The following is a 27,818-nucleotide window of genomic DNA, read 5'->3' on the forward strand; positions in this document are numbered from 1 at the left end:
GCTGCCACCGCCGCTACAGCTGCTGTTGCTGCCACCGCCGCTACAGCTGCTGCCAACGCTGCTGCCGCCACTGCTGCGCGTGATCCCCGTCGAGTTAATTTGCAAGGAGACGTGAGCGGTAGGAATCGACTTTAGATAAAAAGGGAAGTGAAGGATTGCTGGACACCTGGTGGTGGTGGTGATGGTCGCAAGGGGAACACGAGGCAGCCAGTATCGAGGCAGGTGGAGACGCTCTCTCCACTCTCGCCGTCGCTCCGGCCTCGAGAGACAGCCGGGTCCCCACGTGGTGAGTGGCAGAGCGGTGGCGTCGTGGCTCGGACTCGCGCCTCGTAGCGGGGAGCGCCCGGGTTCGATTCCTGACTCGGGCGCCTTCCCGCGAGGAGTTTTTGTCCGCATGGGTTCCCTCCCTGGCTCTCCGGTGTCCTCCTCCCATGGCTAAACCCACACGCGCAGTGGAAACTGCGATCGGCCAAAGCATTCGAAACCTGCAAATCGCTCAAGTAGGATGACAATATCGCCCCCTGCTGTAAACACTTGGCAGGACCCATCCTTCGTAAACACTCTTAAAAGTGGTAATAATATTTCAGGTTTTTTTGTTGGTATGGCATTGGTATGGTTGGTATTGGTTTGGCGGTGGTATCGTGTGGTATTGTGTTGGTATCGTAGTGGTATCATCACGGTCTCGCATCGGTACGGCATTTGGTATGGCAAGTGATATCCTACACAAAGACAAATATCCCCTGTATAGCCTTAACAGACTGCAGGGGCAAGTGCTGTTAGCGAGCTCTTATGAAGGCTGGAATGGTACACGAGGGGGCGGGTGGCCAGCTACCACGCCCGACCGCCTTTGTCTCCCCAGTGGTGATGTTTACACACCGCACCAGGTACTCATTTAAGGCTGAGTCGACCTAGGGGAGGCCCAGGATCGGTTCAAATAATCGTCACTGGGTGTTGGCCGTGAGCGGGAATCGAACCCGGGTCGCCAGGTTCATAGCGCATCGCGCTGACCGCTACACTAATGCTCCCCAAACACACACACGCGCACACACCCACTCTCACGCACACCCTCATCCCCCCCCCCTTCTTTCCCCGCCGCGCTCCCAGCTGCTGAGCGGCGGCGGGGCCCAGGGCCTGGCGGTGCTGGGCGCCAGCCCGGGCAGCATCGCGCTGCTGGGGGCCCTGCAGGAGGCGGACGCGCTGGGCCTGTGCCGCGTGCTCTACGTGCTGGCCCAGCAGCCCGGCCTGCTGGAGGGGGCGCTGGAGCAGCCCTTCCTGGCGCGCACACGCCTCATGCACGCGCACGACGCCGACATCGCCCTCAACGACCAGCGGTGACGCAGCGGTGACGCGGCGGCGGCGGGGGGTGGTGCGGGAGAGGGGGCGGGGGGGGGTAACGGGGAGGGGAGCACGGAGGAAGTGAAGGGGGGTGGGGGGGACCATTGTGAGGGATGGGCAAAATACGTGAAACTTGCGAACTGCTGGAAGATTTTTTTATTGGATGCAAGGTTTCGGTTAAAATAAAATGACGTGCGTGTCTGTGCGCGCGCGCGTGGGGGATACGGGTGTGTGCAAGAGGAGGCGCGTGTGTGCGTGAGAGGAGGCACGTGTGAGAGGAGGCACGTGTGTGTGTGTTACTGGAGAGCGGCAGGGTAGGGGTTCGTGCTTTGCACGACGAACCCGCCTACCCGAGTTCGATTCCCGCTACATGGCCAACACCAGTGACGATTATCTGAACTGGTCCTGGGCCTGCCCTAGGTTAACTCAGCGGTGTTTAAACATCGCCACCAAGGAGACAAAGGCGGCCGGGAGTGGTGCTGGCCACCCACCCCCCCGTGTGCTGTGCCGGCCTTCATATGTGCTCGTGAGCAACACTTGCCCCCAACAGAATGTTAACAGCTGTATGGGGGAATTTTTTTCGTTTTCTGTGCAGGGTGAGTGGTGTGGTGGTTTGCGCGCAGCCGCCCGACGCTACAGAGCTTGTGCTCGTGGCGTTACGGCAGGGTACGTACACACGTACACGCACCCTCGCTCTCTCACACACACACGCCCTCTCTCGTACAATAACAACAGCCGCCATCATTCGCCACCAAGTGGCATTAACATCACCGCGGCACTTGTGCACTCTGAAGGCCACGTTACGTGCAAAGGCTCGCCGGCAGGAAGTCATGGGACAGACACAGGTGCCATGGGTTGACTGACTTGGATGACTGGCAGATGCACCACCTGTGCTCTTTACTGTGCCAACTTTCCTCGTTTTAGCCGCCCTGCGCTCCACACGTTGTGAGCATTGCTCCTCAGGCCGCCGCTGTTGTTGGGGGCGACTGCCTCCAACTGTCCAGTAGCGTCCTTCATGAGCCTCCTCCTCCACAGAGGCCAATCTTGACACCGCTGATACCAGTCATCGGCAAGTCCACTCAGCTCCACATGCTCCTGTACCACATCACTCCATCTCTTCTCTAGCCCGTGCCGTGCACATTTAGCCCCCTCTATTACATGTCGATCAAACAGAAGCTGATTGGGCACGTGGTGGCTATGCGGGCTACATGACCCAGCCAACACAACCTCGCCTGCCCTTACTGATGGGACTGTGTCCAGATCTTTCAAGGATGTGTGAGCTCGCACAATCCAGGATGGATTGTAGGCAGGCCAGCTTGCATGTTGTGAACCTGGCAGTAATGTTCCATTCCAGGGCTTCCATGTTTTACAAGCATAGAGAAGGGAGGGTATAACTGGCCGAGAAGACCCGAAGCTTCAAAGGCCAGCTAACTCCCACACAGAGTTCCACAGCTGATGAAGAGATAATGCCGCTCGGCTGATTCTCTGCTTCCAAACCGGAGCTGGTCATAAGCACACTGCCCAGGTATGGAAATCTCTCCACTCTCTCCACAACTGCCCCACTACTCCCCCATCACTCATGGGAAGTTGAGGGGGTGGAGTGTTGGATGACATAAAATATCCATGCACTCCAGGTTCAGCAGCAGCACATCCAACTCCTTCTTTGAGTGAGCAGCAATCACCAGATTATCAGCACATATAAAATGGTTGACCAATAGAGAGCCATCCCTGGACCACACCCAGGTATTGATCAGCCTCCCATTGTATCTGTACCAGATAGAAATTTCTCTGGTAGAGCCACGGAAAAGCTTCTCGAACTACTATAATGTGAGAGCCAGAAGATATCCCTGTCGCACCCCGAGGTGAACAGGGAATGGTTCTGACTCCCAGCCACACAGCTTTACCTGGGCTTGCCCACAATCATGACGGTCCATAATGTTTGTGAGCAGAGGGTCAGGGACCACGAAAGCACAAAGAACAACCCAGAACCCTGGCCTATTGATGGTATCATAGGCCTCAAGCAGGTCAATAAAGCAGAGATATAGGTCCGGTTGAAATTCCATATGCCTCTGCTGTAACCACGGCGTGCCGGGAGGGAGATGCCCCTGCAGTTGTTTAAATCGGTACGGACCCCACTTCTTAATGAGGGGGATCACCAGGGCATCATTCCAATGCTGCAGACTTCTTTCTGTGGTCCAGACAGTTGTGATGATGTCATATAGGGCAGTCTACACACAGAATCTAGCTTCCCTCAGTAGTTCACTGAGGAGATCATCTCTGCCCGGTGCTTTTTTTGGTCTCAGACTCTGGATCTCCTTTCGTACTTCCTCAACAGATGGCACTTCTGCCAGCCCCTCACAGGGGGTGACAACTTCTTCCAGTATTTGAGGCACGACAGCACCGGCAGAGTTATCCACACTTTTCCCCGTGATGTTTTCTGGGCTTAAGGGGATTTCCCCTATCCCAAGACTTCACAGAAATGCTCGGCACACCTGCAGACCAATTCCTAGGGGTCGGGGATTGGATCACCATTGTTTCCCTTCATAATGGTGGTAGGTGTGGCACGGCAAGCGAGGCTTTCTCTTTACCATTTCGAACACCTCTGTTAGCAAGGGTGTCTGGCTGTCGCCTGATGAAGCTAGTTCTAATTACTGGCGAAAACGTCGTACTCGGATTGTAAATGTTGTGGATTTTCTCTCCAACACACCGGTGCGCTGTACTAGTCACGAATTGGCCACGTTCTGTTTACGGGACAAACCTTACTCGTTGGCTGTGTCGGGTGGTGGCGGGTTGAACGACACATTGATATTTACGCAATCTAACCCAAGAAAAAACCCTATAATTATAATCGGTCTGCAGCGCGTACCAAATGCAGCCATTACAGCTGCACGAGCCACAGTCCTGAACCCTCACCGATTTCCCCTCGGCATCAGGAGGAGGGCGGTTGGACGATAACAACCCCAGCTGCACGCGGTGATGAAATTCTCTCTTGCAACTTTCATCAGCTCGCCGAGACCAGGCTTTAGAATGGCTTCCTCCTAGGTGGATGCCCACCACCGCAGTGGAGGATTAGCAGGCGCATCTTGCAGAGGACAAGCCGATGGTCAGTAGGCAGATCAGTTTCATTTATTTGGTATAGCCCTGTGAGCCATTCGGCTCTTGAATCGGGTGCAACCGCAACAAACAAAAGACAAAAATATGAACAAGAAAACATCTTAATGTGACTATGTGCAAACAGAAAATCTAGGAAAAAACAGCAAAAAAATATTCCAGAAAGAGCAGTCCAGCATCCCGGATGTGTAGATGCGCCGATGCCTGAACAGCGTGCTTATGGTTGCATACACCTACATTCTCACACACACGCACCCTCACTCTCACACACACACACACTCTTACACACACACGTATCCCTTCTCACGCACACACACCCGTACCCCCTCGCACACACTCCTACTGTCACACGCACGCGCACCCACCTCGTCTCGTGCTAAAGCGCTGTGCAAACTAGAGAATTAACGAGAGTCCTTGTAGATGGGACGGTGCTACTGGGATGGGGCGAGCTGGACGGGGTGAGTGGAATGGGGCCGATAGGATGGGGCCAACTGGACGGACGGGAGGGGGCCGACGGGACAGGCCCGTCGGGACGGGATGAGAGTGAGTGAGGTTTTAGCACCGAGTAGTGGTGAGCGTGAGTCTGGGGGGTCAGAATCGCCGTCATCTCGCGCGTCGCTCATCCCGGCCGGCAGGGGGCCCCCTTGGACCACTGCGGTGGAGACCAGGCCTTCGTGTACCTGTGTACAGGTGTGTGTGTGTACTGGTATGTGTGTCAGGTGTGTGTACCTGTGGGGAGCGGTAGTCTAGCGGTTAGCACGTTGCACTATGAAACCAGAAAACTGATTTAGATTCCCGCTCGCAGCCCCCACCAGTAACGATTATCTGAACCGGTCCTGACCCTCACGTAGGTCGACTCGGCCTCAAATGAGTACCTGGTGCGGTGTGTAAACATCGCCACTGGGGAGACAAAGGCGGCCGGGCGTAGTGCTGGCCACCCACCCCCTCGTGTGCCGTGCCGGTCTACGTAGGTGCTCGCTAACGGCACTTGCCCTGACAGTCTGTTAAGGCTACGCGGGGGATCTTTGTCTTTGATCCTTGTGTGTACCCCCCTGTGTAGGCAAGGGCGTGCTGTGCGAGCACCTGCTGGGGGAGAGCCAGGAGGCGAGCGACGCGTGCTTCCAGGAGGCGATCTCCGCCGGCAAACCACTGCTCTGCGGCTTCTACAGGTGCTGGGGGGGGGCTGTGGTGGCTAGCGGGGGGGGGGGCATGGGGGGATGTGGGCGGGCTGCTACGTCTCTTCTCGTGTGCAGCCACCACAGTTTTTCAAGTATCGGGCTCGTGACGTGTCCAGCAGTGGATAGACCTTGGCCCGTGACGTGCCGCTTGCACCACTCGGTGCGTCTCTCCACGTGCCCCTGCGTGGTTGCTTGTGGTTGTGAGCAGTCGTGAGCGGTTGCGTGTGGTTGTGGTCTTGCGTGGCTGTGAGTGGTTCTGGTTGTGAATGGCTGTGTGCGATTATGCCTGTGTGTCGTAATGCGCCGTGTGATGCGAGTGATCGTGGTTGTCTTTGTTGTAGCATGTGGTTGTGTGTGGCCGTGTGGTACGATCCGAGTGTTTGTGTGTGATGTGAATGGGGTTTGTTGCATGTGGTTGTGACCGTCGTTGAAACCGCACGAGGGTGGGGCGACCCCCCCCCCCCCATACCACTGAGCCCCCCTTATAATGACTCCTACTTAAGGGTAATTTCATAAGTTTCTGACGACTCGCAACACACCTGTCTGGACATGGGGGAGGGGAGAAACGGGGTCACGCGGGGGGGGGGGGGAGCAGGTGGAGACGTGGCACGCGTGGGGACACACAAGGAGGCCTTGGAAGGCTTACAGACACGTAGGGACACACGAGGAGACCTGGGCAGAGACTGGAATGCACAGAGGCGAGAGAGGCACGGGTGGTGCGGAGACACGTGAGGGGACACTGGCATGCGCAGGGACACGTGGGAAATTACACAGAGACACGGGGACGCACGGGAAGGCACGTGGAGGCGCGGCGAGGCACGGGGAGGCACGGCGAAACACAAAGTTTTGGGGACACGCAGTGAGATGAGAGTGTGGGGTGTGCGAGACGGATGTGGGTTGTGAGTCGGGGTGCGTTAGACGGGGTGTGCGAGACGGGGTGTGGACCGATTGTGGGGTGTGGGGCATTAGTGTAAATCCCAGGAAATGTGTGTTTAAGAAGTGACAAGTGGGAGCGCGGTGGGATTATCCACCGCGGCTCTCGCCCCGTGATCACACGGAGGCAGGTGAGCTCATTGTGACCCCAGCCACAACACACACCCCGACACAACACACACATTCCGCCATAACAAATACACAGACACCTCCACAACACACACCATATATCACAACACACACCATATCACAACACACATCATATCACAACACACATCATATCACAACACACACTCCATCACAACACACACCCTACCACAACACACACACACGTACTCTGCCACAACACAGACAAGTCCAGGGCTTACCTGCGTGTGTGCGTGTGTGCGTGTGTGCGTGTGTGCGTGTGTGCGCGTGTGCGTGTGTGCGTGTGTGCGCGTGTGCGCGTGCGCGCGTGTGCGCGTGTGCGTGTGTGCGGTTCACACACTTGGCTATCAGCCACCTGAGTTTGATTTCTGCCCATGGCTAACGTCAGTGGAAAATGATGACTGATTCGTGAGCCTCCCCCCCGAGGTCGACCCAGCCTTGAATTTGCGCGGTGGAGACCAAGGAAACCTGGCATGTTCATGGTACTGTTACCACACCACCCACTCGTGCACCTTCACGGCCTTCATAGGTGCTCGCCAACAGCACTTGCCCCAACAGTCTTTAGCACTACGTGGGGATTTGTGTATGTTTATGTGTGAGTGTCTGCGTATGAGTGCGGAGCGGTAGCACGGTAGTTGGCGGACGTGACGGCCCATGTTCTATCCCCACTCAAAGGCCACCAACATCGGTAACGAATATCTGAACTGGTTTCGGAGCCTCCCCTCGGTCGACTCAGCCTCAAATGAGTACCCGGCGCAGTACGTAAACCATTGGCGCTCCGGAGACTAAGGCGGTATGTGTGCGTGTGTGTGGGGAGACAAAGGCGGCCGGGCGTGGTGCTCGCCGCGCACTCCCCCTCGTGCGCACCGTGCCGGCCTTCATAGGTGCTCGCTAACAGCACTTGCCCCAAAAGTCTGTTAAGGCTATACGGGGGATCTTTGTCTTTGTGTGTACCAGGCGGTTCGACCCAGCCCTGCAGCTGATCCAGCGCCGCATCGAGGAGCGGGGGGAGTTTGGGCAGATCACACGCGTGGCGGCGGTGAGCTACGGCTACCCGCCCCCCAACTTCTCCCTGCTGCACAAGGCTGGTACTGACACACACGCACACATACGCACACTCGCTCATAAACACACTCATACACGTATAGACATACACACACTCACTCCCTGCTGCACAAGTTTGCTACTGACACACACGCACACATACGCACACTCGCTCATAAACACACTCATACACATATAGACATACACACACTCACTCCCTGCTGCACAAGTTTGCTACTGACACACACGCACACATACGCACACTCACTCATAAACACAGCAACAACCGCCATTCGCCACTAAGTGGCGGTGACGTTATGACGACGCTTGTGCCAGGCCGTGTGCACCTTGAGGCCACGTGAAGTGTCAAACGCCCACTGGCAGGAGGTCACGGGGCAAACCCAGATGCCACGGGTCGACTGATAGAGATGACTGGCTGATGCACCACCTGTGCCCCCTACTGTGCCAACTTGCTGTGCTTTAGCCACCCGGCGCTCCGCTCATTGTTGTTGTTGGAGGGCGACTGCCTCCAACTGCCCAGTAGCGTCCTTCACGAGCCTCCTCCACAGAGGCCGATCTTGACACTGTTGGTACCAGTCATCGGCAAGTCCACTCAGCTCCACATCCTCCTCTACCACATCACTCCATCTCTTCTCTAGCCCGTGCCACGCCCGTTTAGCCCCCTCCATCCGGCCGAACAAAAGCTGTTTAGGCATGCGGTGACTGGGCATGCGGGCTACATGGCCCAGCCAACGCAGCCTTGCCTGCCGTAGCAGCTCACCGATGGGACCTTGTCCAGATCTTTTAAGGATGTGTGAGCTCCTCACACAATCCAGCCTGGTTAATCCCAGGATGGTTCGTAGGCAGGCCAGCCTCAATATTTCCAAAAGGCGAAGATGCTTCATTAGGGGGTCCACGTTTCGCAAGTGTAGAGAAGGGAGGGAATGACTGGCCGTGAAGACCTGAAGCTTAATGCGGAGCGACAGACCAGGTAGCTTCCACACAGCGTTACGCAACCAATGAAAAGATTATGCCGCTCGACTGATTCTGAGTGAGAGCTCTGCTGTTAAACCGGAGCCGGTCATGAGCACACTGCCCAGGTATGGGTAACTCTCCACTCTCTCCACAACTGCCCCATCACCAATTGAGAGTTGTGGGGGTGGAGTGTCCGATGGTACAAAATACCCAGGCAGGTGCTTAGTTTTGGTGGGGCTGATGGTAAGGCCCCACCTCTTCGTAGCAAGCTCCAGGTTCAGCAGCAGCACCTCCAGCTCCTCCTCTGAGTGAGCAGCAATTACCAGATCATCGGCATACATAACATGGTTGAGCAATAGGGAGCCATCCCTTGACCGCACCCGGGCATCAATCAGCCTCCCATTGTATCTGTACCAGATGGAAATTTCTCCATTACAGCTATTGAAGGCTTCACAAACTACGTGGTCAAAATAGATGTTAAATAAGGTGGGAGCAAGAGGGACATCCCTGTCGCACCCCAAGGTGTACAGGGAATGGCTCTGACTCCCGGCCACGTAGTTTTACCCGGGCCCGCTCGCCATCAAGAAGGTCCCTAAATGATCGTGAGCAGAGGGTCAGGGACTCCGAAAGCACGAAGAACAACCCAGAGCCCAGGCCTACTGATGGTATCATAGGCCTTTTACCAGGTCAATAAAACAGAGATGTAGGTACTGTTGGAATTCCCTACACCTCTGCTGTAGTAGACGGACGTAAAATATGGCATCTGTGCAGGACCGCCCTTTCCTGAAACCGCATTGGGGCTCCGCAAGCCTCTCCTCAGTGTGCCTAGCAAGGCGATGTTGAATAATCCTTGCCAGGACCTTTCCCGGCACACTGAGGAGTGAGATGCCCCTGTAGTTGTCACAGTCTGTGCGGTCCCCCTTCTTAAAGAGGGGGACCACCAGGGCATCCTTCCAATCCTGTGGAACCCGTCCAGTGGTCCAGACCGTTGCTATGAAGTCATGTAGGGCAGTTTGTGCACAAATGCCACCCCTCAGCATTTAGCTTGGGAGATCATCTCTGCCCGGTGCCTTCCCTGGTCTCAGACTCTGGATCGCCTTTAGTTCTTCCTCAACAGATGGCACCTCAGCCAGCCACTCACAGGGGGTGACTACTTCTTCCTCCAATATTTGAGGCACCGCAGCCTCGGCAGGGTCATCCCCACTTTGTCCCACGTTGTTTTCCTGGCTGAGGGATTTTCCCTTCCCCAGGACCTCACAGAAATGCTCAGCAAATCTGCAAACCTGTTCCTGGGGGTTGGAGATTGGATCACCGTTCTTTACCCTAATGATGGTAATAGGTGTGGCGCTGCAGGTTACTTTTTTGATGGAATTAAAGAGCGATTTGTGATTGCGGGCCATTGAGGCAGACTCCATCTCCTCAGCAACCCGCGACCACCACCCATCCTTGCAGCGCCTCACGGCTGTCCGAACCTACGAGCGAAGGCTGCGGTAAGCCTCCTCATTCTCCGACGTGGGATGCTGTCGCCATTGAGTGGGCCTGTCGCTTTTTCTCAGCCAGCTTGAACACCTCCTCTGTCAGCCAGGGTCTCTGGGGAGGTCTGGACCGTGTACCAAAAACAGCCATTGCAGCTGCATGAGCCACAGTCCTAAACCTCGCCCATTTCCCCTCGACATCAGGAGGAGTGGGGGACGATGCCAACCCCAGCTGCAAGCGATGATGACATTTTCGCCCATGGGCTTGTAATTACCAATACGCTCTTCCGGCATTGGCGCATCCACACAACATCATGGCTGCACGCCGGGTCCAAGCAGGAATATCTCCTGGACTACATAGTGATGGGACAGCGGATGCGGGCCCATGTCCTTGACACCAGTATCTACCGTGGAGCTGATCTGCCCACTGACCATCGACTTGTCATCTGTAAGATGCGCTTGCCATTCTTCCACTCCGGTGGTGGGTGTACACCCAGGACCCCATTCAAACCCACAGCTAGCTGATGAAGGTTACACTCATACACATACATGCACACACTCCCTGTTGCAAAAGCCTGGTACTGACACACACAGACACATGTACACTCACTCATAAATACACACCACACCTCCCAACCTTTCTCGACTGACACATAAACTCGCTCATACACAGTTCGACCATCAATTACACACATACATTCATATACTTACTCATACAATCACACATACATACACACTCACTCCCTACTGCAGAAGTCTGGTACGGACTCGCACACACTGTCACGCACACACTCAATCACGATCACACACACTGATACACATGCACACACACTGATACACATGCACACACACTGATACACATGCACACACACTGATGCACACACACACTGATTCACATATATACACACAGACGTACAGGTGTATTGCATACAGTACATACCCTCGCATAATCATACCCAAACACACGAGCGCCAGGGCCCCGGGGAAGAGAGGATGGGGTGCAGCGCTGGGTGTGGGGACGGGGGACGGGGGGGGGGGGGGACGGGGGGGGGGGTTCAATCATTATGTGGCGGCCTGTGGTTTAGGTGTGATTTCAGAGGGTGCGCACGCGTGTGTGTGTGTGCGCGTGTGTGTGCGCGAGCATGTGTGCGAGCGTGCGTGTGTATGCACGTGTATGCGTGCGCGTGTGTGCGCGCGTGCTTGTGTGTGCGTGTGTATGCACGTGTGTGTGTACGCGTGTGTGTGCGCGCGTGCGTGTGTGCGCGCGAAGGATTGTTTTGATATAATGTGTTTGTGTGCGTGTGTTGTTTATGTGCGAGGGTACCAGTGTAAATGTGCGTGTCTGTGTGTGCGCATTCGTGCATATGTGAGCCCGAGGGACTTTTGTTTTGAGCTAATGTGTTTGTGTACGTACGCGCGTGTGTGTGTGTGTTGTATGTTTTGTGTGTATCAGTGTATATGTGCATGCGCGTGTATGTGTGCGCACGCGCGTGTTTGTACGTGTGTGCATGTACACGCCACACGTGTACGACACCGTGCCCCCTCGTGTGTCGTGCCGGCCTTCATAGGTGCTGCTCGCTAACTGCACTTGCCCCAACAGTCTGTTCACGCTATACGGGGCATCTTTGTCTTTGTGTACACACGTGGGGAGCGGTGGCACAGTGGTTAGAGCACTGCGCTACGAACATCAGTGACCCGAGTTTGATTTCGACTCGCCGCCAATTACAGCAGCGAATATCTTAACAGGTCCTGGGCCTCCCCTAGGTCTACTCAGCCATAAACGAGTACTTGGTGCGGTGCGTAAACATCGGCTAGGTGGGTGCTCAGCGGTGGAGGGAGGCAGCTCGCAATCGAAAGGTTGCAAGTCTCCAATCCTGGTCGGGGGTTAAATCGGCCCATCGTTAACCTTTCCCCTGGGGTCAATAAAAACTAGGACCACTTTTTAGGTGTTCTCTACGAAAAACTTGCTCCTTCCATAAGAACGTGGAACTTCCATCGGTGACTCAGGGCTACAGGATATGAGCACTGCCTCAATGCTCATTCGAGCAGGAAATCGCTTGTGTAAACATCAGCACTGGGGAGATAAAGGTGGCTGGGCGTGGTGCTCACCACCCATTCCCTCGTGTGCCCTGCAGGTCTTCATAGGTGCTTACTCACAGCACTTGCCCCAACGGTTTGTTGAGGCTATACGGGGGATCTTTGTCTTCGTGGAGTGAGTGTCAGTATGTTCCTTGTGGGGAACGGTGGCGCAGTGGTTAACACACTGCACTACGAATCCCAGTGACCCAAGTTCAATTCCCACTCAAGGCCAAAAGTGGCGACGAATATCTGAACCGGTGCTGGGCCCTCCTCTAGGTCTGCTCAGCCTTAAACGATTACCTAGTGCTGTGTGTACACATCAGCATTGGGGAGACAAAGGTGGCCGAGTGTGGATTCCTGCCACACCGCGGGCCCCCTTCTTTCGGAGCGCCGTCCGCAGGTGCTACTCTCCAACGGCACTTGCCCCCGGGCGGCCCATTGATGCCGTACGGGGGGGGGGGGGGATCTTTGTCTGTGGCGCTGGGGGACGCAGGCTCACGGCTCTGCCCTGGGGCCTACGGCGCTGTGGCTCAGGTTTAAGCCGGCTGCTATCAATTCCCACTCACTTCACGGTCGGCCATTGTGTTTCCTGCACCTCGGCAGCGCGGATGCGTCGTGTGTTTTACGTGTTGGTGTGTGCGCGCGCACGTGCGTGTTGTTGTCTTTTGTTCGGACTTCCTTCCGTTTGTCAGACATTGAACAACGCGTGCGCGCCGTGGTGTGTGTACGCGCGCGTGCACACGCTGGCACGCGTTGTTGTGGGGAGAACGCGGGGAGAGCGTGGGGGAGAGCGAGCGAGCGGTGCGTCGCGGTGCATACCTAGGCGCACCGCACATCGCCCCGGGGCGCACGCGGCGTGCACGCGCTCACACACACACACAGGGACAAAGACACGCACGAACATTCATACCTTCATACAAAGACAAAGATCCCCCGTATAGCCTCAGCAGACTTTTACGGGTTGACTGGGGAGACTGACCCGTGCCCTCCACTGTTGTGAGTGTCACTCCTCTGTGCTCCGCTGTTGCTGGAGGGCGGCTGCCTCCCAGTACCCAGCAGCATTCTTCGCGAGCACCTATGAAGGCCGGCACGGCACACGAAGGGGTGGGTGGCCAGCATTATTCCCCACCGCCTTTGTCTCCCGAGTAGCGATGTTTACACACCGCACCAGGTACTCATTTGAGGCTGAGTCGACCAAAGGGAAGACCCAGGACCGATTCAGAAAATGGTCACTGGTGTTGACTATCGGCGGCAGTCGAACCCGGGTCGGCAGGTTCTTAGCGCAGCGGGCTCATCGCTACATAATCGCTCCTCACCTTCATACACGTGCATCCATACAGACATACACACACACACATAGGGACAAAGAGACACATGCTCATACCTTCGTACACATACACGCATTCGTACAGACGCGCACACACATTTGTACAGACGCGCACACACATTTGTACAGACGCACACACATTCATACAGACATACACACACATTCATACCAATACCTGCCGTTCGCCACTAAGTGACGGTGACATCAACGCGGCGCCTGTGCCAGGCCAGGTGCACCTTGGAACCACGTGACGTGTCGAAGACTCGCTGACTGGAGGTCTTTGGGACAGACCCAGGTGCCATGGGTTGGCTGACTGATAGATGCACCGGATACACATTCATACACGTATACCCATTCAGACACATATACACATTCAGACAGATATACCCACACATTCAGACACATATACCCATTCAGACAGATGTACCCACACATTCATACACATATACCCATTCAGACAAATATATCCACACATTCATACACAAATACCCATTCATACACAAATACACATTCAGACAGATATACCCACACATTCATACACATATACACATTCATACACATATGCCCATATTCTTTGGGTCTTTCGGTAAAGTCACGTAGATAAACATAACCACAGGTGCACGCACGCATTGGTAAAGACAAAAAACAAAGATGTACACATTCATATAGAGACGCACGTACTCACGCACACTCATACAATCATAGCGCCCAACATGCACCAAATCATGCTTTCATACAAAGACAAAGGTCTCCTGAATAGCCGACAATTGTTGGGACAAGTGCTGATAGTAAGTACCGAAAAGGCACACCAGGGTGTGGGTGGGTGGCCAACACCATGCCCAGCCACCTTTGTCTCCCCAGTGCTGATGTTTACACATTGCACCAGGTACTCATTCAAGGCTGGTTCAGATAGTTGTCACTGGAGTCGGACTCGGGTCACCGGTTTTGGAGCGCAGTGCACTAACAGCTACACTACCGCTCCCCATGTTCATAAACAAAGACAAAGATTTCCCATATAGCCTTTAGCAGATTGTTAGGGCAAGTGCTCTGAGCGAGCACCTAATGAAGGCCAGCACGGCACACGAAGGGGTGGTGGCCAGCACCACGCCCCGCCACCTTTGTCTCCCTGGTGGTGATGTTTACACCGCCTCAAGTACTAATTTGAGGCGGAGTCGACCTAGGGGAGGCCCAAGACCGGTTCAAATAATCGTCACTAATGTTGGCCGTGAGCAGGAATCAAACTCGGATAAGCGGGTTCGTAGCATAGCGCAGCGCTAACCGCTCGGACGCACACTAATGCATGTCTGAACACAACACCAACAACAACCGATCACCACTAAGTAGCGGTGATGTCACCACAGCACGTGACCCAGGCTAGGTTCACTTTGAGGCCACTTGACCCAGGTGTTTTGGGTTGACTGACTGAGATGACTGGCATATGTGCCACCTGGGCTCGCCGCTGTGACGACTTGCTGCGTTTTAGCCGACTGGTGCTCCACTCATTGTTGGGAGCGTCGCTCCTCCACCCTCCATTGTTGCTGGAGGGCGACTGCCTCCAACTACTCGGTAGCGTCCTTCACGAGTCTCCTCCGTAGAGGCCGATTTTGATACCTCATTGGCAAGTCCACTCAGCTCCACATTCTCTTGTACTGCATCAGCCCATCTCTTTTCTCGCCCATGCCACACCCGTTTAACCCCCTCTATCCGGCCAAACAAAAGCTGCTTGGGCATGCGGTGGCTGGGCATGCGGGTGACATGATCCAGCCAATGCAGCCTTACCTGCCGGAGGAGCTCAATGCTGAGAATGTGTCCAGATATTTAAAGGATCTGTGAACTCCTCGCGCAATACAGCCTTGTTAAATCCAGTAATGGATCATAGATAGGACAGCTTGAATGTTTCAAACTGACGCAGATGTTCCTGTGAAGGGGTCCACATTTCACAAGCGTAGAGAAGGGAGGGGTATAACTGTGGCCGAGAAGATCCGAAGCTTCGTATGGAGCGACAGACCCAGGTAATCTCCACGCTGCGTTACGCAGCCGATGGAAAGATAATGCCGCTCGACTGTTCCAAAATTAGACTTCCGCTGGCAAAACAGAGCTGGTCATGAACACACTGCCCAGGTATGGGGACTCCTTCACTCTCTCCACAATCACCCCATCACTCACGGGGAGTTGAGGGCGTGGAGCGTTTGATGACATGAAATACCCAGGCAGGTGGTTTGTTTTTTGTGGGACTGATGGTAAGGCCCCACCTCTTAGTGGCACGTTCCAGGTTCAGCATCGGACTCTTCAACTCGTCCTCAGAGGGAGCGGCAATAACCAAGCCATCGGCATACAGAACACGTCTGATCAGAAGGGAGCCAATGTCTCGGGCAGGCACCTGTGTCATTGTGGGTACATGCGTCAGTCATCTCAGTCAGTCGACCCGTGGCACCTGGGTCTGCCCCGTGACCTCCTGCAAGCGGGCGTTCGACACTTCACGTGGCCTCAAGGTGCACATGGCCTGGCACAAGCGTCGTGGTGACGTCACCGCCACTTAGTGGCGAATGGCGGTTGTTGTTGTGTGGGTTCACGTGTGTGCAAATGTACTTACGAGTGTGAGCGGTAGTGTAGCAGCGGTTAGCGCGCTGCGCTACAAACCCGGCAACCCGAATTCGATTCCTGCTCACGGCCAACACCGTTCACGACTATCTGATCCGGTCCTGGGCTGGCCTCCTCAAGGTCGACTCGCCTTCCAATGAGTGTCTGGTACAGTGTGCAAACATCGGTGGGGGAGACAAAGGCGGTTGGGTGTAATGCAGGCCATCCACCCCCTCGTGTGCCGTGCCAACCTTGATTGGTGCTACTCACAAACAACACTTGCCCCTACAGTCCTTTTTGGCCTAAAAACGGAGTGGGCAGGATGTCTTTGTGTGCGAGTGCGCGTGCCAGTGCAGTGTGTGTGTGTGTGTCATGAGCGTGCCAGTGTGCAGCGTGTGTGGCCATGTAAGTGTGTGTGTGTGCCAGTGTGCAGTGTGTGTGGTCGTGAGTGTGTGTGTGTGCCAGGGTGCAGTGTGTGTGGCCATGTAAGTGTGTGCACCAGTGTGTGTGAGTGTGTGCCAGTGTGCAGTGTGTGTGGTCGTGAGTGTGTGTGTGCCAGGGTGCAGTGTGTGTGGCCATGTAAGTGTGTGAGTGTGTGCCAGTGTGTAGTGTGCGTGAGTGTGTGCCAGTGTGCAGTGTGTGTGGTCGTGCATGTGAATGTGCATGCGTGCGTGCCGTAGTGCTGTGCGTGTGTGGTCATGCATGTGCACGAGTACGCGCCGGTGTGCAGTGCGTGTAGTCGCGCATATGTGCGTATGTTTTGTGTGTGTGTGTGCGCCGGTGTGCAGCGTGTGGGTGCACGTGTGTGTGCACGTGGGTGTGTGGGTGTGTGTGTGTGTGGGTGTGTGTGTGGGCGTGTGCACACCCTGCGCGCGTGGGGTAATTACCCGATTAGGCGCCCAGACCTCCTCCCTTGCAGGTGAGCGTTACTGGGCTGTGCGGCGGCGGCGGTGGCCGTGCCGGCATGGCGAGCCCTCATTAGATCCCGGCTCAGCCCTCCCTAAGCCGAAAACAGCTCCTTTATTAAAGGCCTTGTCTGTGCCGTGCTGGCGGGGAGCTCCCTGCACGGGGTGTTGGGTGGGTGCGCGTGGGCGCTGCCACGGAGGGAGGAGGTGTGTTGGCGCGTGTGTGTTTGGAATAACGATGGGATGGTGTGTGTGTGTGGAATACAGAGGGTGTGTGGGTCACAGGTGTGTGTGGGTCACAGGTGTGTGTGTGGGTCACAGGTGTGTGTGTGTGGAATACAGAGGGTGTGTGGGTCACAGGTGTGTGTGTGGGTCACAGGTGTGTGTGTGTGTGTGTGGAATACAGAGGGTGTGTGGGTCACAGGTGTGTGTGTGGGTCACAGGTGTGTGTGGGTCACAGGTGTGTGTGTGTGTGTGGAATACAGAGGGTGTGTGGGTCACCGGTGTGTGTGTGGGTCACCGGTGTGTGTGTGGGTCACAGGTGTGTGTGTGGGTCACAGGTGTGTGTGTGGGTCACAGGTGTGTGTGTGGGTCACAGGTGTGTGTGTGTGGAATACAGAGGGTGTGTGGGTCACAGGTGTGTGTGTGGGTCACAGGTGTGTGTGGGTCACAGGTGTGTGTGTGTGTGTGTGGAATACAGAGGGTGTGTGGGTCACAGGTGTGTGTGTGGGTCACAGGTGTGTGTGTGGGTCACAGGTGTGTGTGTGGGTCACAGGTGTGTGTGTGGGTCACAGGTGTGTGTGTGGGTCACAGGTGTGTGTGTGGGTCACAGGTGTGTGTGTGGGTCACAGGTGTGTGTGTGGGTCACAGGTGTGTGTGTGGGTCACAGGTGTGTGTGTGTGGAATACAGAGGGTGTGTGGGTCACAGGTGTGTGTGTGGGTCACAGGTGTGTGTGTGGGTCACAGGTGTGTGTGGGTCACAGGTGTGTGTGTGTGGAATACAGAGGGTGTGTGGGTCACCGGTGTGTGTGTGGGTCACAGGTGTGTGTGTGGGTCACAGGTGTGTGTGTGGAATACAGAGGGTGTGTGGGTCATAGGTGTGTGTGTGGGTCACAGGTGTGTGTTTGGGTCACAGGTGTGTGTGTGGGTCACAGGTGTGTGTGTGGGTCACAGGTGTGTGTGTGGGTCACAGGTGTGTGTGGAATACAGAGGGTGTGTGTGGGTCACGCGTGTGTGTGTGGGTCACGCGTGTGTGTGTGTGGGGAATACAGAGTAGGTGTTTATGGGTCACAGGTGTGTGTGTGGGTCACAGGTGTGTGTGTGGGTCACAGAGGGGGTGTGTGTGGGAGAGCAGGTGGTGTGTTTAATTTCAGTGTTGGGATGTAGTATGTGTATGCAAGGTGATTATTGCTTGTAGATGGTGTTGTCATTTCCGCCCCCCCTCCTACCTCATCCTGAAACCACGGGGAAAATGGGTGAGGTTCAGGACTCTGGCTCATGCATTGGGCTACAAAGTCTAGACCTCCCCAGAATCCCTGGCTGACGGAGGAGGAGGTGTTCCAGCTAGCTTAGGGAAAGCGGCGGATCCACTCCCACCGTCTACAATGTCCCCACGCCCGAGAATGAGGAGGCTTACCGCAGCCTCCGCTCGGAGGGTCAGAGGGCCGTGCGGCGCTGCTAGGATGGGGTGGTGGTCACAGGTTGTTGATGGTAGACCCAGTCACATAGCCTCACGGTCTAACAGTATATAATATGGTCGTTTACCGATGCATTTGTAATTGCTGCTCACTCTGGGCAGGTGGAGGCTCTGCTGCCGAACATGCAGCGTGCCATGAAACAGGTTGGGCCTCCCCGTCAAGCCCACCAAAAACAAAGCGCATGCCTAGATACTCTCGTGTCATCACACACTCCACTGCCTTAGCTCTCGACGAGTAAAGAGGGGGGTGGGTGTGGAGAGGGTTGGAAGGAGTTCGCGTTCCTGGCCGTTTCGTCGCCACCATCGGTGTTGCAGCGGAGGTCTCGCTCCGAGTCGGTCGAGCGGCGTTCCGGCGCCAAAGACTGGTGCCGCGTTGAAGCTGCCTGGGCCCCAGTCGCTCCCCAACCATCGCGTCTTTCATATGTGCAGGAACGGCTGCGCCGGTTTGACACGTTCAGGCTGGCCTGCCTACGGTCCCTCCTGGGATTGACCAGGCTCGATTGTGTGAGGAGCTCACAGATCCTTGAAAGATCCTGTGACGCAGTCCCATCGGTGAGCTCCTCCGGCACATTTGAAGCTGCGTTGGCTGGATCATGTAGCCCGCATGCCCAGCCACAGTATGCCCAAGTGGATTCTGTTTGGCCAGATAGAGGGGGCTAAATGGGTGTGGCACTGGCTAGACAAGAGATGGACTGATGCATTTCGAGAGGATGTGGAGCCGAGTGAACTTGCTGGTGACCGGTACCAGCAGTGTAAAGATCGGCCTCTATGGAGGAGGCTCGTGAAGGAAGCTACTGGGCAGTTGAAGGCAGTCGCCCTCCAGCAACAATGAAGGGCGGAGGAGCGACGCTCACAACAACGAGTGGAGAACCAGGCAGCAAAAACACCGCAAGTTGGTACAGTGGGGAGCACAGCTGGTGCATCTGCCAGTCAACTCGGTCAGTCAACCCCTGGCAAATGGAGTCTGTCCTGTGCCCTCCTTGTTGGCGAATGGTGGCTGTTGTGCACGAAATACGAATCGTAACTCATTACATTTTCACGCTTATTACACACTAAGTGCTTGCCACAAATGACCCACAATACCTTGCTGATCTCGTCAAGAAGCTTAAACCATTATCATGCAAACTCCGGTCATCCTCGCAGCAGCGGCTTTTGGCTAACCATCAAACAATTACGGTGGTCACCGTATCGCGCGGAGCTTTCAGATGCGCTTCTGCGGCCGTCTGGAACGCTCTTCCTTCAGATATTAGGAAGCCACTGGAGCTATGCACGTTTCAATCTAGATTGAAAACTCACGTCTCTAGAACTGTTTTCCGTGTTTAGTTTGTTGTCCTTCCCCCCCACCGTACCTCCGATTTGCACGTTTAGCAACATACGGTAAGAAAGAAGTTCAACATACCTACATTGCAAGAATAATTTTCACATATTAAGGGCTTCCATGAAGTGTCAAGGCCCCACGAATGAAACATGACAAAGATGATCGAGAAGGAGCCGGCTAGCAGCATTAAGGGCCAGAGAGGAACAAAGCTTAAATAATAAAGTTTAAAAATATATTTATATATATGAACACTGAGAGCCTGATCTCCCATGGTGGGTGGGGAGTTCCACCCCCGGGGGACCAGGTGGTGTGTATCACCACAGTGGATGTCGGTGTGTGTGTGTGTGTGGAGTGGTGGCGCTGCGGTTAGCTCACTACGCACCAACCCGGCGGCCCGAGTTTGATCCTCGCCGACGGCCACCAGCACCGGTTCTCTGAGCTGGAGCTGGGCCTCCCCGAGGTCGACTCGGCCTAAAAACTAGCACCTGGTGCGGCGTGTAAACATTGCCACTCGGGAGACAAAGGCGGCCGGGCGTGGTGCTGGCCACGCACCCCCTAGACGCTCGCCAACAGCACTTGCCCCAAGCGAGTATTGAGGCTGTGCTGGGGGGGGGATGTTTTGTGTTTTCTAGCAGGAGGGATATTCTACGACAGCGTGGTGCACGACGTGGACACGGTGTGCTGGCTCGTGGGGGGCGGCGCTCCCGAAAACATCTATGCCACCGGCAGCGCCTTCACACAAGGTGACCAGCGCACCGCAAACGAACATGCACCGCACACGCGCGCACACACACACACCACACACACACGTGTACCGCACTCGCGCGTGCACGCACACACGTGTACCGCACTCGCGCGTGCACGCTGACACACACCGCAAAAAAACAAACTTCAAGACTGTTGGGACGAGTGCTGTTCGGAAGCACCTTTCAAGGCCGACAGCACACGAGGTGGTGGGTGGCCAACACCACGCCCGGCCGGTTCATTTAATCGTCGTTGGTGTTGGCCACGAGCGGGAATCGAACTCGGTTCTCCGTGTTCGTAGCGCCGCGCGCCAACCGCTCCCCACGCGCCGCACTCGCACGTGCACACGCACTCGCACGTGCACACGCACACACACGTGCACACACACTCAGAATCAGAATCTTTATTTGTCCGGGCACGGGGTCAGAATGTTACAACAACAAACAGGACAAAAAACACGATAGGAGTGCAAAGTACACGAAAGGTAAACAAATCACGGAGTCGCACGTACACACGCACACACACGTACACACGTACACTCGCACGTACACACGCACTCGCACGTATAACACGCACTCGCACGTATACACGCACACACACGCACACACACGCACACACACGTACACACGCACACACGTACACAAGCACACACACACGTAAACACGCACACACACGTATACACGCACTCACACGTATACACGCACACACACGCACTCGCATGGACAAAGACAAAGATCCCCTGTATAGCCTTAGCAGACTGTAGGGGCAAGTGCTGTTAGCGAGCACCTATGAAGGCCGGAACGGTACACGAGGGGGTGGGTGGCCAGCACCACGCCCGACCGCCTTTGTCTCCCTAGTGGCGATGTTTACACACCGCACCAGGTACACATTTGAGGCTGAGTCGACCTAGGGGAGGCCCGAGACCGGTTCAGATAATCGTCACTGGTGTTGGCCGTGAGCGGGAATCGAACTCGTGTCGCCGGGTTCATAGCGCAGCGCGCTAACCGCTACACTACCGCTCCCCATGGACACACGCACACACACGTACACACGCACACACGTACACACGCACACACGTACACAAGCACACACACACGTAAACACGCACTCACACGCATACACACACACACACGTATACACGCACTCACACGTATACACACACACACACGCACTCGCATGGACACACGCACACGCACACACTCAAACATACGCGCGCACAGACACGCACACACGTGCTGATAGGTAGATGTAATATTTTTGCGTGTGCGCGCGTCATTATCAGCCGCTCCCCACTCGCTGCGGGTCGCTGTCCCCTGCGACCGCAAGCACGAGCCGTCTGGTTACTTGAAGAAGCAACGACAACTCCCGGAGCAATCCGTGTCTCTCCCTCCTCCGCCCCACTGCCTGCGTGGGTGAACAACGCCATCGGCAATACCCTGACTCACACTCGCCCATGTGGTTTTATCTGGGCCATCCACCATCCCGCACCACACCCACCACCCTGCCATCACCCAAGATAATTGTCGTCGGGGGTCACGTTCACTTTCAGGTTTCAAGTCAATTTGGTTGAACCAACTGAGAACTTCAAAGAGGCCAGCATATAGGGCGTCTCGTGTTTCCTGAGCGACCTGGGGCATGAGCCTGCCAGCAGAGGGCAGGCGGCGGTTGCTGCTGCTGCTACTGTGTGTGTGCGTGATCCCAATAGAGTGATTGACGAGTAATAGAAGGGGCTCGCTCAACAGAGCTTGGCCAAACAGTTTGTTAAAGGCCGCACAGGGGGTCTTTGTACTTCTTTTAGCAAACGTGTGAGTGTGTGTGAGTGTGTACTTCTGTGTGGGGAGCGGTAGCGCAGCGTGCTAACCGCGAACACGGCCACCCGGGTTCGATTTCCGCTTATGTCAAACACCATTGACGATTATCTGAACCGGTCCTTGGCCTCCCCTAGGTCCACTCAGCCTCATATGAGTACCTGGTGCCAGTGTGTGAACATCCCCACTGGGGAGACAAACGCGGCCGGGCATGGTGCTGGCCGCCCACCCCCTGGTGTGCCGTGCCGGCCTTCATAGGTGCTACTCGCTAACGGCACTTGCCCCAACAGTCTGTTAAGGCTACGCGGGGGATCTTTGTCTTTGTTCGCTAATCCACGTGTTCCTCTGTCTGCCCGCCTCTCGCTGTAATCCCAAGCAAGCGGCAGTCGCAGGGGGGAAAGAAAAAAAAACTGTCCCCTTCACATCCTGTCAAACAGACGGTGGCGTTTGAAGACCCCGGCGAGTAAAACGGCAGCCTGCTCGCAAAAGTTAAACTTCAAAAGGAGGAAACGAAACTGCAGCTTTTGAAACCTCCAGGTGAACGGCGACGATCGACTCCGGCCGTCGTCCTGCGGCGGCCGGGAAAGTCCCCCCCCCAGCCGAGTCTGAGACTCGGGGGGGACTCGGGAGAGAGAGGCACGCGCGGACCAGGGTGAGGGGCTCTCCCGTTTCCTCCCACGCATTCGGTAAAAATACGCAGCAAGACGTTCCTAATTGCAGCAGGGGTCTCCTGGAAAACGAGTCTTGAGACTCCGGTGATGCTTTCCAGACGTAAAGACCCCATCGAATGGCACAGAGACCCATAGACTCGCACAGAGGCTCATAGGTGATCACACTGAGATTCATAGACTGGCACAGAGACCCATAGACCCGCACAGAGGCTCACAGGTGCTCGCACTGAGATTTATAGACTGCCACAGAGACCCATAGACTCGCACAGAGGCTCACAGGTGCTCGCACTGAGAATCATAGACTGGCACAGAGACCTATAGACTCGCACAGAGGCTCATAGGCGATCACACTGAGATTCATAGACTGGCACAGAGACCCATAGACCCGCACAGAGGCTCATAGGTGATCGCACTGAGATTCATAGACTGGCACAGAGACCCATAGACCCGCACAGAGGCTCACAGGCGATCACACTGAGATTCATAGACTGGTACAGAGACCCATAGACCCGCACAGAGGCTCACAGGTGCCTCGCACTGAGATCCATAGACTGGCACAGAGACCCATAGACTCGCGCAGAGGCTCATAGGCGCTCGCATCGAGATCCATAGACTGGCAGAGACCCATAAAATTACACGAAGCCACACACTCATTGATGCAATTGGCCAAACATCGCGATGTAGCAGGACTCTAGTGAAAACGAGTCTTGAGACTCGGTGAGGCTTTCTTGGGTGGATAATGGACATGGTAATTACCGTAGCGATACGGGTTAGATACACGCACCGGATCGCGGGTGCGGGAAACACCAGCGTGGTGTGCGTGACGGGATCACGTGACTGCTGATGGGTGTCACGTGACTAGGGACACCAACATAACAAAAACATCGACTCTAGGATGGAATCGTGAGAGCGGGGATCGTTACGGATCCTCAAACCGCCCCGGGGTGAATTCTTACCCCACTGGGTGCGTTCACCGTGAACGCGCGAGTGCTTATGTGCGCGCGCGTACGCGTGCGTGCGTGTGTATGTACGCGTGTAGGTGCTCGCTAACAGCACTTGCCCCAACAGTCTGTTAAGGCTATACGGGGGATGTTTTTTTTTATCTTTGTATGTACGCGTGTATACGAATGCCTATTTATATGTGTATAAATATGCATGCACGCATACGTGTGTATGCGTGCATGCATGCATACGTGTGTGTGTATACTCGGATGACAAAGGCGGCCGGGCGTGGCGTTGGCCACCCCCACCCTCTCGCGTGCCGTGCCGGCCTTCAGAGGTGCTACTCGCTAACAGCACTTGGCACGACAGCCTGTTAAGGCTATAGGGGGTAACTTTGTTTTTATGTGTGAGGAGCGGTAGTGTAGCCATTGGTGCTGCGCTGCGAATCCGGCGACCCAAGTTCAATTCCCGCTCACGACCACCCAAGTCTGCGACCATTATTTGAACCGATCCCGGGCCTCCCCTAGGTCGACTCACCCGTAAATGAGTCACATGGTGCGGTAGTGTAAACACCAGCACTGCGGTTCCAGCCACACCACCCCCTCACATGTGCACCGTTTGCCGGCCTTGCATAGGTGTTCGCTAAAAGCGATTGCTCCAGCAGTTTGCACGGGGGTTATCTGTCACATCTGCATATGTGTGTGTCTGTGTGTGCATATGAGCGAGTGTCAAACCAGTTTGACAGCTCGCACACACACTGACACACACACGCGGTTGGCGGCGTGGGCAACGCCCAGGTGATTGATTTCGCTGTAATTAATTAAAATTCCTCTTCGGAACGCCGGTGTCTCATCCCGAGACCCCGCGGTGGTTTGGATGGGAGTGGGGACGCGCTGGGGTTTGTGGGGGGGGGGCAGCAGGGCGGGTGTGGCGGTGGTTATTGGAGCATGGGCAGGAGAAGTATACCGCGGAGTGCCAGCGCGCGCGGGCACACTTACACAATCACTCCGCGTACACGATCGCGAAACGCGCCGGGCTCGCAACCACAAACCCCGTGCACCATCGCTGTCTCATTCAATCACAACACACACAGTCGTCATCGTCTCTCACGCCGTGCGCAAGCACTGTCTCGCACAATGTCCACGAGGACACGCATCCCTCGGAAAGCCTTACAGGGCCGGCACGGCACACGAGGGGTTGGGTAGCCAGCACCACGGCCGGCCACCTTTGAGCTACGGGAGACTCGGCACCAGTTCGGATAATCGTCACCGGTGTTGGTGGCCGTAAACGGGAATCGAACGTAAACGGGTCGCCGGGTTTGCAGCGCAGTGCCCCAACTACCACACGACCGCTCCCCATATATACACTACACACAATCACTGTCTCGTACACTAGACACAATTGCCAAGTCAAACAATACACAATCACTGGCTTACTCTATGCACAATCACTGACAAAACATACAATCTCTGCATAGCCACCAAACGTACTACACACACGGTCACTTCACACGCTCGGCACACACAGTAGCTAACACCCCCCACACAATGCACAAGCATGTGCGCTCTTTCCCTGCACAGGAACGCTCTGCGCACCGTCGCTCTGTGCGCAATCAACTGCACACACACACGTACACACACGCACACACACGGATGGACGGACGCTAGCCCGCATTATACACACACACATTCGGTGTATAATCGCACACAGCAACACACAAACACACTCGCATGCATACAATATCAAAAGGCATAGGTCCCCTGTGTAGCCTCAACAGACTGTTGGGGCAAGTGCTGTTAGCGAGCACTTATGAAGGCCGACACGGCACACGAGGGGGTGGGTAGCCGGCGCTGATGTTTTACACATCGACCCAGACGAGGCCCGGGACCGGTTCAGGTAATCATCACCCCGGTGTTGTTGGCTGCGAGCGGGACTCAAACTCGGTTCATGGCCGCGGTTTGTAGCGCAGCGTCGTTAAGCAGTGCGCCACCGCTCCCCAACACACACACGCGCGTGCACGCACGCTCACTCGGCTCTACACCGCCCCACATTCAGGGAGTCGCCTCATAGTTGTGGCTTGAGCTCCCCGCGCGCGAGGAGCTGTGATGCCAGGGGGCTAATGGCTGCGTGGGGGGGGAGAGGCCTGTGGTGAAGAGGAGGGGTGGCGGTGGTGGCGGTACTGGCGGCACGGCAGTCCCTCCAGCTTGCGCGAGAGACGCGGTGTTCGCCTGTCACTGTTGTTTACGACCCGGCTTGTTTACCCCACGAAATTCTCACCGGAGCCTCAAGACTCCTGAATGCAGGAGGGTTCCTGCCGAGTGTTCCCTGTAGTCGGGGGGGTGGGGGGAGGCGCGGGATGATGTTGTTGCTGATGCTGCTGTGTGCGGTGCCAGTTGAGTGATTTGCAGGGGATTTTTTTTCAGCTTGGGGGGGATGTTTTGGCCACTGTCTGTGGGTTTAGCTGTGGGAGTGAATCCATGCGGAACAGGTGGAGAGCATACAAACTACACTCACTCATTGTCACTGCGTAGAACAAGGTGCGATGCCAGTATGACAGGGAGAGGGATGGTCTCAGATGAACTGGACCTTGGCGATGGACACCAGCTGTTGGGACATGGCATGTCACAAGGGGGAAGGAGCCGGAGCTGGTAGAGGTGGTGGGGAAAGGTACCGACAAGATGTAGTCGGTGTCGTCACCATGCGCAGAATTGCCACTGGACCCAAACTTCTCGATCGGGGGTGGTCTCTCTCCTACTGCGGAGCAACCCCTGGTGAGAGGCCCCGGGCGGGTGTGGGGATACTGACAATCCCCCGGCTGGGTGCTGTTCAGTGGGAGTTTGTCCCGGTGGATGAGAGGGTCGCCTCAATGAGACTTCGGGTCTCAGAAAGGAAAACTCTGACTGGCTGCCTGTGCACCAAACTGCAGTTCGGAGTATTTGGCCTTCTTGGAGACGGTGCAGTGCTGGACAGAGTGCTGCCTACCGACCCCACAGTCTTATTGGGCGACGTCAATGCTCACGTGGGAAACGATGGAGATGCTTAAAGCGGCGTGATTGGGAGGAATGGGCCCCCCTGATCTGGACCCGACCGGTGAGATGTTATTGAAATTCTGCGCTAGTCACGGAATGTCAATAACAATCACCGTGTTCGAACGCGAGGATGCTCATCAGCGTACATGGTACCAGAGCACCTTGGGCCGAAGGTCAATGATTGATTTGATCGTTGTATCATCGTACTTGAGTTCGAGTGTTATGGACACTCAGGTGAAAAGGAGAGGGGCGAAGCTGTCGATTGATCACCACCTGGTGACAGGTTGGATCCGACGCTTTGGGCACCGACCGGACAGAAGCGGAAGGCCCAAAAGGAAGAGTGCGGGTTTGCCGGGAACGTTTGGCGGAAGACCCAGTGCAGAAAGATTTCAACTTCCACCTCTGGGAAAACTTCTCCTGCACTCCATTGGAGGTCATGGACATTGAGTCCAAGTGGACGATGTTCAGGACCTCGATTGTGGATGCAGCTGCGAAAAGCTGACGCCTGAAGGCAGTTGGTG

The 27,818-nt window shown here is 55.6% G+C and overlaps 1 protein-coding gene across 2 annotated transcripts in view; it reads left to right on the plus strand.

Moving 5' to 3' along the window:
- Positions 1-27,818, plus strand: part of LOC144730767 (uncharacterized) — a 56,440-nt gene that overhangs the window by 19,949 nt on the left and 8,673 nt on the right. For both annotated transcript variants that reach the window (XM_078611512.1, XM_078611513.1), the window contains 5 exons: positions 1,105-1,331; positions 1,931-2,001; positions 5,507-5,615; positions 7,662-7,792; positions 20,736-20,846. In XM_078611512.1, coding sequence (XP_078467638.1) covers positions 1,105-1,331; positions 1,931-2,001; positions 5,507-5,615; positions 7,662-7,792; positions 20,736-20,846 — 649 coding nt within the window. The remainder of the gene's footprint in view (positions 1-1,104; positions 1,332-1,930; positions 2,002-5,506; positions 5,616-7,661; positions 7,793-20,735; positions 20,847-27,818) is intronic.

Source organism: Lampetra planeri, chromosome 36, assembly GCF_965212315.1.
Source record: "Lampetra planeri chromosome 36, kcLamPlan1.2.h2, whole genome shotgun sequence".
Taxonomy (NCBI): Eukaryota; Metazoa; Chordata; class Hyperoartia; order Petromyzontiformes; family Petromyzontidae; genus Lampetra; species Lampetra planeri.